The sequence below is a fragment of the Myripristis murdjan genome, chromosome 15 (assembly GCF_902150065.1).
Source record: "Myripristis murdjan chromosome 15, fMyrMur1.1, whole genome shotgun sequence".
Lineage (NCBI taxonomy): Eukaryota > Metazoa > Chordata > Actinopteri > Holocentriformes > Holocentridae > Myripristis > Myripristis murdjan.
The window spans coordinates 17,088,340-17,098,983 of record NC_043994.1 but is presented as its reverse complement, the minus strand read 5'-3'; the positions used below and the strand labels follow the sequence as shown (position 1 = coordinate 17,098,983).

Here is a 10,644-nt window from a genome sequence, read left to right as displayed (position 1 = left end):
CAGTGTGGCCACACACACCAGTGCTACATGCCGTGGAGAGGATGGTCTGACAGGCAGCAGCCAATGGAGAGAGGGCTGATGTCACTGCTGGGTCAACAGAGATCAGGAGCTCCCAGACAGCAGTGGTGGGACGACTGCATCTGGACTAGGCTCAGCCCGCGTGCTGCACCCTGTCCTGTGGCGAAACACTTTGGCAATTAGGGCCATAGCTGCCAAAAACTGCCAAGTGCAGTTTGCCAATCACTTTGCTACTTTTTACGATTTGAAGAAAGAGTGAAGGATATCACTTAGAAATACTGCTGTTTCTAACCTGCCATAAAGCCACTCTCCAGCAGATGGAGCAAGTGCACAGGCCCTATTGACTGGAAATCAGTACTAACATACACATGCAACTATATTGATGACTGCAAACCTAAATGTGAACTGATGACGTGAGATGTAAATACATGGTGTGAGATGTAAATTGGGCATCAGATGTCATGATATGTAAATAAAGATGATCTGAAAAATGTTGACCATTGACAGCAATATGTAGACAAGGGCTCCCCCTCCTAACAAAACCCAATTCTACCCCTGAGCATAATGCAACGCCACCTGAGTGTGAGAAACTTTGTCTTGTGGCAGACATACATACTAAGGTTGTAATCACATTATTTTAATACTTATTATTCATTAATACTTATTATTTTAATATAATTGGTTTGTTTAATATAAGCGGGCCGGTTTGAGTTATGAAACTCCAGGGCTGAAGATGAGTCCAACTCCGGCCCTGCCCAGCAGGACAGACACTTACTCACTACAGGGCTTGCACCTGGATCATCTGGCTGAATGGTGATATCTTCAACCACTAGGCCATCTTGCTGCCCCCATCAAGAAGTCAGACTTGACTTAACAGCTCGTAGAGGCAGGGAAGCCCACGTGCTATGCGCAGCATCATGGCATACCTTGTGCCATCCTCTCTCATGTGAATCTCAGGTCTAGCGAGTAAACAGCTCACGTCCCAACAATGTCTGCAACTATTCTAAATATGTATGGTGGTGTCACATGTATAGTTCCCTTACAACCTTGTGCGATGTGTGTGATAAGTGAGCCAAGCATGACGTACTTACTGATGGGTTGATCCCCATCGGTAGGTATGTAGGTGAAAGGCCACTATTTACAAGCACGACATGTCCCAAAACAGGATTCCTTGAAAGCTGCGCACCATATCCAAAATATCAGATAAATGCAGCTGGAGATAAAAACATAACAAGGGCAATGCATCCAAAATCAGAAAAGTGATTGCTGTCAATATGTTGCTTTCGAATGATTTTTGAGTATATCTGTCACTGTATGAGGTATGTTAACACAGGCAGCTGTGCTTAAGTGTCTTTTTTTAATGGTACTGTTCATACATAATGCAAGCTATACCAAGTTAACTCACAAATTCACTGACCAACACAGAATATTGCAGAAATTGTATGACAGTCTATTTTTTAAATTTTTATTATTCATTTTAGGAATAGGGAATATTACAGAATTCCAACAAAAATGACAACAAAACATACTTTCCCACAAGTAGAAAATTTGGTTTATTTACGGTACATACAGTGGGCAAAAAACATTCCTTGAAAAAATGTGCCAGTTTTTAAGGCATTCAAACTTCAAGAAGTTAACACTGTAAAAATAATTGCACTGAAAAAGAGCCAGTGTGACAAATATTACAACAATGTCATTAATGAGACAGTAACAAGTTTGGATCTGCTTACTTATGCAAAAGTTGATTCATCATTACCCACCAAATTTCCGTTGAGAGGTCCCTCTCATTCATTCTTACTTATACTGTATAAGGAATTTCAGTTTTTTCTATTATTTCGTAAAAATAGCAGACAGTCACAACTCGTGTGGGACTGGACAGCAATTTTAAGCCCTAATTCATTTCTGCAAGTTGCATTTGTCTTTTTTTAGACAGGTGAGCCTAGATGTGCAACCGGAAAGTTCATCACCCTGATAAGGCATTTGGGCAAGTCCTGACAAATGCTTCAATAATATAAGACAAGACATAAGGAAATGCACCTGCTAAACATGTCTCATCGGCTTTGTCTGAAAGAGAGGGAGACCGGAGACAGTTATGTCTGCCTCATTTTCAACCGAATGCAAAAAAGCAAGCAATTCTCTCTTTCTTGGATGAAGAGTGAGAAGCCTGTTTCTCTGTTTCGGCGCAGAGGTTTTCTCGGTGAAGGGGGTGGACCATCCTGGCTTCAGCCATTACGCAGAAGCCACAGGCACCTCCACTACTCAACAAGAGGTATACATTGTGAACACACAAATCATAAGATCCTCTAGGAAGAAGACTTTCATTAAGAGCACCTTGGACAGGAGATGACTAGTATGTAATTATCACAAAGTACGACACAGCTGAACCGCACTCATCCAGTGTCGAGAACAGCTCTGGAATATGTTGACTGTCTGGTCGTCGGCCTTAAACACAGCAGCTTATGGTTTAGTAAGACTACCGGCTTACCAAAGATAAAGAGAAGTTTAACTAAAAAAAACTATTGTCAAGATTCAACTCCACCCTCCACCCAGGAACAAAGCAAAGCACTACCGATCGATCCTGACAAGTGAGAACAAGAAAGCCCTAATCGAACAGACACATAATTAAATCTTACCTGTAAAGAAACCTCCCCATTACGGTTTTCACTAAAGATTTCAAAGTGCCAGAGTATTAATAAATAGCAGATGAATAAATAAGAGGTTAATATTCTCTAATCACTGCTTTGACACACAGGTCACAGACTTATTTGGTTGGCGTACAGGCCGACTTCATCCTCCTAAGTGCTTATTTGAATATTACGGTGAAAAGCAGTGCTTTGCGTGCCTAGCCGAGTTGCTGGCTGCGGCAATAGTTTCAAAACATAAATAAAACTTCACACATTTTATGGAAAGGCCTAGCCAATATTAGTCTCAGGAACAGGTTTAACTTTAACTCGTAAAAGGAACCAGAGATGCTCAAAGGTAATCACCACTCCGCCACTACTGCCCCACCAAAATGCTGCTATTACTGTTGCTACGTTCTAGAGATGCACCGATCCACTTTTTTCAGCTCCGATCCAATTCCGATACCTGAATTTGGGTAACCGTCGATACCAGAATTCTTTTTTTTTCTTAAATATTATTATTCATTTTATAAGTTTTTGTTGCTGTTGGTATTGTGTGTAAGGTTACATGAGTAAACTACACAGCCCTTCTTAGCCAAATGTCACTAGCTCCATCAGTAGCAGGCTGATGGAGCTAGTGACAGCGAGCTCCGCCTACACATCTAACTCCAAACAAAAACAAAAACAAAAAAATAAAATAAAATACCGGGGCTACTTTGAAGAACTGTTTAATTACTAATGGTGTGCTACAACATTTTGGCTCTGGGCGTAAATGTTGCACTTAAAGGTGCATCATTACATATTTATATTACCTTTATAAAAACATCAGACAATGGAATCTGGATCGGTATGTGGATCGGCAATGTCAGTCCGATATCCGATGAGTGAATTACGTCAGTATCAGCACCCAACAGGCGACCGATATTGGATCAGATCGGTTCCAACTCTACAATTCTCTTTCTTGGTTTGACGAGTTGGTATCTGTTCGAGAATCTGCAGCTCGTGTCACTCAGCCACTTTTGTTGCTGCCGTCACCTGTCCGCTGCATCCGAGCCAAGATGACTTCCCTTGATACTTTCTTGCAGTCCGAGGCCAAACCCAGGAAGCACATGGTGTCTATGAAGGCAGTGGTGAGATTCAGCCTGCAGCCAAACTCGCTGGTGGCATAGTCAAAGGGGAATGTGTGGTGATAGTTGTGGAAACCCTCCCCTGGAAATCAGACACAGGGACAGACATTCAGTGTTGTGCTAAACGCTGACAAAATCAAAGACATATTATGAACATAACAAGAGGAGAACGTGCACTGATTAGCGAGTACGCAAGTTTAAATGCATGAGTCCATTTTCCAAACATCAGTAGAAGGCACATTTGCTAATATGTAATCACAGTGATCTGTTGAAACTCCCAGTAATGATCCCCAGGCTTTGCTCAGGTGGCAGACAAATCCAATTAGTTTCTCAAATCTCATCTATAAGGCTCGCTGTCCAAATGGCAGTTTACAAATGATAAGATCAAATTTGTTCGTCTAGACTGCTGCTGTCATTATGGCCTTCGTTGTCATAGTAATGAGTGTACACACAATGACTAATGACATGCGCTCTGCTTGGCAACTCTGGGTGCAGCCAAGAAGCTAGAAACAACATGGAATGAAAGACATGAAAAGAGATTTCACTCTAAGGAGACTTCCTGGTTAAACAGGCTTAAGATTACAGAAAACAAAAAACAAATAAATAAACAGAAACAGACTTTGAGTAGCAACAACAGGTAGGATGTCATAAAAAATAGATAAAAGGTTTCAAGCTAGACAGAACGAAAGAGAAAGAGAAAAAAATCCAACTTATTGAACTCGGTGACTCCTTGAATCAACTGTTACAGCCTCTCAGATGCCATGTTGTACATTACGAATGGTGAATATGCACACTCTTACTTTTGATTTAAGTGTTGCAGGGAATTTTTTCTAAGACACACTGCATGGGGAGAGCTGGCCCTGTGGGTTGACAGCTACACAGATCTGTGTGATCACCCAGAGGAGCCAGTTAAGGCTATGTTTTTCTTGTGTGTTGCTTCAGGCAGTCAGAAAACATACTTTTTTATCGCACAGTTTGTTAAGCTGTTCTGTTTATGATCCCTAGTGAGGTATACTATCACCTTTAAGTGTAAATCATGAAATTTCTCATAATATTGGATCTGCTTACAGAACAATACATAGAGCATCTGTAACATCTGGTTGTCAGCAGAAGCCACAAGAAAATTCGGCCCAAAACACCTTTATGCAAATTCCCTGTCAAATTTGCTTTTTTTTTTTAATATGTTCCATTCATTAAAATACTGATTTTCCATTTTTGTAAAATCTGTAAATTTAAATGTAGGATATCAGGGTGTGAATATTTGACAAAAAAAATACTTTACCAGTCTTTTTTTTTCTTTTTTCTTTTCTTTTTTTTTTTTTTTTACATCAAAGTTATACTGTATAGGGTTGAAAATAGATTTGATCTTTGCATTAGTTACAGTCTTTAGAATGAGAACCAGCTGACTGATGATGTTTTCCTAATATTGTTATACAGCCATGTATAGATGTGTGTATCTATGCAAATTAGTTTATCATATTAGAGCTGTGCTTCTAATGTTGATCAGTGCAGAACCAACGTTGTTGTACCCAGCTCTACAAAACGGGTAAATGCAGAGCCACAAAGCTGCCCACCTCCCTGTTTCCATACTAAAACAGGGATATACAGGACAAAATAAACAGCAGCCACTGGATTAGCAAGTTCCGCCCCACTTTGAATGCCAGACTACATCAGCTTTAAGAGAGCCCCCATTGTAGTAAATTGGCCATGACAAGCATTCAGTGAGTAATGAAACCACCAAATTTCCCAAAAACACAAAAAGACACAAAATTACACAGAAATGCTCACGCCATCATGACATGAGCAGATTAGACAACAAGAATAGCACGACTTAAATAAATTAATGAGGAAATAAGTTATAATAAAGGGTTCCAGCAGCTTGCACTCTTTCCTTACCTACGGCACTGAAGGAAACAAATGGGTTTTCTCGAGGGTTGATGGTCTTGTCGTAAGGCCTGTTTCCCCACATGTGTGCGGCACTGTTCACCAGCCAGGTAGCGTTGAGCACCAGCGTGTATCTCAGGAGTCCAGGGAGGAAGTATCCCACAACCAAGGATTCACCCCACAGGTACCAGGGCACCAACATGGGAACCAGGAAACACAGAACCACCACCGAAAGTTTGTAGTACCTGAGGTGAGAGCGACATCCATAACTTAGCAATTCATCAGATGGGATCTGTGTCAGAGGCTAGAACAGCAAATTGAGACTTTTAGACAATTACAAATACTGTTCATGGGCATATGGTAAAGAAAAAACAACAGAACAGCTAATTGATGTATCCCTGTAAACAAAAGAGTGATCATCAATTTCTCCTGGCATGAAAACCAGTTTTATATCAAATAATTTTTTATTTAAAAAGCAGGCATTTGACTGATAGGTCGAAAAAATATCCATACTCTAACCATGTCTTCTGAAATTCGATTGGATCAGTGAGCTGGCAATAATAAACATGTTAGATTAGATTAGATTTAGATTAGAAAGCTTTATTAATCCCAATAGGGATCTCCAAACAATTTGCACTTCAATTTGGGTGTTGACAACATCTTCTGATCGGGTGGCTCTGGTGAATGTTAATCCCCTTTCCCTGAGAGCAGAGCAGTGCAAATCTGGGACTGCTTCCAGAGGAGTAGACGTGCTGACAAATGACCAGGCCCAGTGTACTGTGTGGGCATGGTGTGATTTGGTCTCTGGCACCACTGGCATCCCTTATCGGTGGATCTGTCCCTAAGTGTTTTCACGGCCACTCAGACTACAGCTTCCTACACAGACTGGGTCAGAGGTGAACTGACTCCCGTCTGCAAGACATGTGCAACGCGATGGAACAGTGATGAAGTGGTGAACTCTGACACACATGTGCACAGCTCAAGTGTGGCTGCTGCGGTTATGCATTTTCTGTCACCTGGAGTAAACACAACAATCTTTTGCACGACAGGGCGGCTGATAACACAGTGCACTCTAATCATGTCTCCAACCACAGCGCCGTCATTGCCTTCCTGGAAGCACGAGGATGCATTTACATCATTTAAACGGTCACATGCAGTCTATCTTGATGTACATTCTTTCCATTTTTTTCTAGTTCAAGAACACTGGAAGCTACCGTTCATACTTTTTGCTCTGTTGTGAGCCTAATTCAGTAAAGCATCTGTCATGGGAAGTGTCCATTTGATCGTTGTTCAACCTGGGTCTTATTTGCCTTGTTTCTGTCATCATCATGATAGATTGCACTGAAAATTACTTACTGTACAATCCTCCAGGTTGCCAGAAATGCTGATGTTCAATAAAAATACACAGGGACAATGCATATTCACCGACCTTTGTATCCAAAAGTGATTAAAACACATCCTCTCAACACAATAATGCCAATATATTTTCATATTTGGCAGTTTGGGTTTGCTTAGCATCCAGTGACCACAGCGACAAAAGTCTCCTGATCAGTAAGCTCATGTTATGAACATATAAACCACAAAATATTCAAATTTCAGGCAATGGATAATGGGATACTAGATTTAGAGTTAAGGTCCGCAGTGTGACTGCTATTGTGCTGGAAGAAGGTGTTTTAATCACTTTTTGCACTCAGATGTTGGAGATTATCAATTTAGTGTGGTGCTTTTAGATGTGATAGCAGTGCTACTGGCAATCTAATGGTATGTGAAGCTCTGCAGTGGAGTACATGATGAAACTTATCAACCAAATCAATCATCGTAATAGCTACAGAAAATAAGGCCCAGGTTAAAAATTATAAAACTGTAATTACATAATTATCCTTTAATACCAGTGCCCTCCCCCTTTAATATCTGAGCTTCATAAGTTCAACTTATGTTTGTGGACTTACATACCGTCTCTGGAGCATAACCACTGTATCTGCCTTCAGGTCAGACAGGTCCAGTTTGCGGCCCTTCTCAATGACGTCGGGATGCTTGCGCACCAGCAGCCAGCCAATGTGGGCAAAGAAGAAGCCCCGCATGGCATTGTGGGGGTCTGCGTCTGTCTCAGAGTACTTGTGGTGGACACGGTGGTCCCGAGCCCACTCGTAGATGTCATTCTGCACACACAGAGGTGAAGTGAGAGAGAGGCAGATAGACAGACAGAGAGAGAGACAGAGAGGGAGAGGTTAGACACGTTTGGGACAGCCAGATTAAGGGATCATCCACAGACAACAGAATAATGTACATCACTCAGATTAAATAATTTTACTAAAATCATACACAATCATTTGCATACCAGGCATGTTACTAGCACCGTTGCAATATTTAAGATTTGACACTATCAGTTAGAAACACAATTCCCTCTTTATTTCTGAAAGCAATTTCTAAAACATTAATTTGTTTTCGTATTTAGCAAAACAGAATAAATCCTTCTGCAGCATAAATGGGGCTACATGACCTCACTTCCCACTGATGCAATACAGTATTCTCTGGTTTTTGCTTTTTATTGAGGTATTTTACCTGAAATGCCATGGAATTGGCAAGAGCGAGGAAAGTTCGCAAAGGAAAGGAAGCCTTGTAGGATCTGTGGCTCCATAGTCTGTGTGCACCAGCAGTCACACCAAGAGCACTGATGAGGAAGCACACTACAGCTAGAGGAGAGAGAAGATACCTTCAGGGGAAACTCTTATACTGCCACACAAATGATAAATTTTACACCCATGACAGCAGAGTCGCTGGGACACCTTGTTCTTTCCATGCTCCATCCCAGTCCATCTCTCTCTCCTGGGGGAGTTGTTTATGTTGAGAGATGGGACAGTGGGAGCGTGCAGGTCTGCCCTCTCACATTTGTTGTTCTAAATCTGCTGAATGTGTTTCTATGTGAAGCCAGACAAGGCTACCAAGGATTTGAGAACCGGGGGCCTGCAACTGGCAAAGGACGTTCTGTTGCGGTGCCATGCAGCTCACAATGGGATGTCTATTGGAATGGTGATTGTGCTTTGTCTTCCCCAGTGAAATAATATGCAGCTCAGCATTGCAAAGAGAGGGGAAAATTATGCAAGTGCCAGAGTGGAAACAAAGTTGAGACTGTTCAGTAATTCAAGTCATGCCTCTACAGTCTACCTATAGGGTCCAGATTCTAATGATTCTGTAACCAGTTTGGCCTGTGGCTGCCACAAATGAAATTCAGATGTTTGTAAACTGGGATAAAACAGGAATGTCCACAGCAAATAGTTAACAGCCTGCCTACATAGGTTTGAGCTCTTAAAGGTGGGCTAAAATAGATCAAGGGTCTTACAAGCATGTGTATAATGGAATACTATTATTAGGCCAACCACATTCAAATACAAGCCCACTCACTAAGACAGCCAGTGTAAAACCAAACTGTACCCACTTTGCAATGAACACACTGGGTCAGCACATTCTGTTCTCTAGCTGGGATCCTGGGTTGGAGGGAGTGACAGAGAGAAAACCAACCCCAAAAAATAAAAATTAGGAAAAAATAAAAAATCTGCAAAGCCACAGCGTGCAGTGAATACTTACACCATGCAACGGTTAAAAGCGACGCTGTGGGAATGAGAATCAGTCCATAAAGCGCTCCGATATGTAACAGCGACATCAGTATGATGTTTCTCCACACCAGCCTCCTCGGTGGTTTCGGACCCTCTTTTTCTCTGTACGTGTCGTCAAAAACGTCCTCCACCGTCGATGTTGCTGTCATGGCATCTCCGCTCTGTTGCCTGCTGCTGCTGGCGTGCTGGATCATGGTCTCCGTTTCAGTCATTTTGCGAGGGGATTCTGTAATGCGCAGCAAAATAACGTTATATGTCGCTCAGTTAATGTGCACGCACGGCCCCGTCCCACCAGCTCCCCCACGCAGCGGGATGCAGCGACGAAGGGGGGTGGGCTGCTGCGTGTGTGCAGGCGCCACTCAGATGCGCAGTGTGTACACTTAACTTCATTTGATTTAAATGGCTGCTTACCTTCTCAGCTGTTCTCTCTGTGATGTGCTCTTCAACCACTCTCCTTAAATGAGAAGCTAGCAGCCGCTGTGCAGGTCCCAGACACCAATCATGATGCGTAATGCAACGCTGGTGATGTTGATCCCGGTTACCACATCCTCTTATTCCCTATTCCGACGTCGTTTTAAAGCAATTGGTCGAGAGGAAATTGATGCCACTAGCCCTGCATGTCCCATTGGCTGTTTGCTTATCTGATGTTCACGTTTTACCCCCCCACGTGAGAGTTATCCAGGTTTTAATCATCCTTTACTGTTTGATCATGATATATATATATTTCTTAATTACGCAATTTGGTTTCAACGGAGATCGTTCGTGCAAAGGGTGGTGACTTCAATCTTTTTTTTCCTTCTGCATGACTCAAAGTCATTGCTCAGCTGCTATCCAGACTATAAGTGGGTCATTGTTACTGGAAGACAATCCAATGTGACTACAGTGTGTGAGATGTTGTAGGGGCATGCATCAGGGTGGGTGGGTTGTGTTGGGTGGGGGTTCCCAAAGTGGGGTCCCAAAGGAGAGACCTCCAGCAAGGGGTCCATACTTTCATTTTCCTTGTATTAATAAATTGGCAGTGGACCCTAATCTCAGGATTCACTAATCCCACAATTATTATTTTACATTAAGCCAATTTATTTATTTATATAGCCCAATATCACAAATTGCATTATATGGCAATTCTTGATCATTAGTCCACCTGCTGGTTGCCACCTATTGTGCACCTGACTGGCCAGGAAGGGAATTCATCTCTCCATGTTTCTCAAGGGGTCATCACTTTTTTCTTATTCATCTTGGGTTTTTTTGGAGGGATTTTTTTTTTCTTGCCCACTATGAGGGTTAAATTATGGGGTGTCGCCCTGTTTGTTTGTTGTAAACTTGTCAGCCTGTAAAGCTCTTTGAGACTGCAAACAGTGGTGTGGGGGCTCTAAATAAACC

General features: G+C 42.1%; 1 protein-coding gene across 1 annotated transcript; it reads right to left on the bottom strand.

Annotated features, from left to right (window-relative positions):
- Positions 1-1,547: 1,547 nt before the first annotated feature.
- Positions 1,548-9,854, bottom strand: scdb (stearoyl-CoA desaturase b). The gene is made up of 6 exons (XM_030070048.1): positions 9,676-9,854; positions 9,236-9,490; positions 8,213-8,343; positions 7,604-7,809; positions 5,663-5,895; positions 1,548-3,848 (listed from the first exon to the last, which is right to left on the bottom strand). Exons 2-6 carry the CDS (start codon positions 9,474-9,476, stop codon positions 3,649-3,651), a joined length of 1,011 nt encoding a protein of 336 aa, XP_029925908.1. The 5' UTR covers positions 9,477-9,490; positions 9,676-9,854; the 3' UTR covers positions 1,548-3,648.
- Positions 9,855-10,644: the final 790 nt, after the last annotated feature.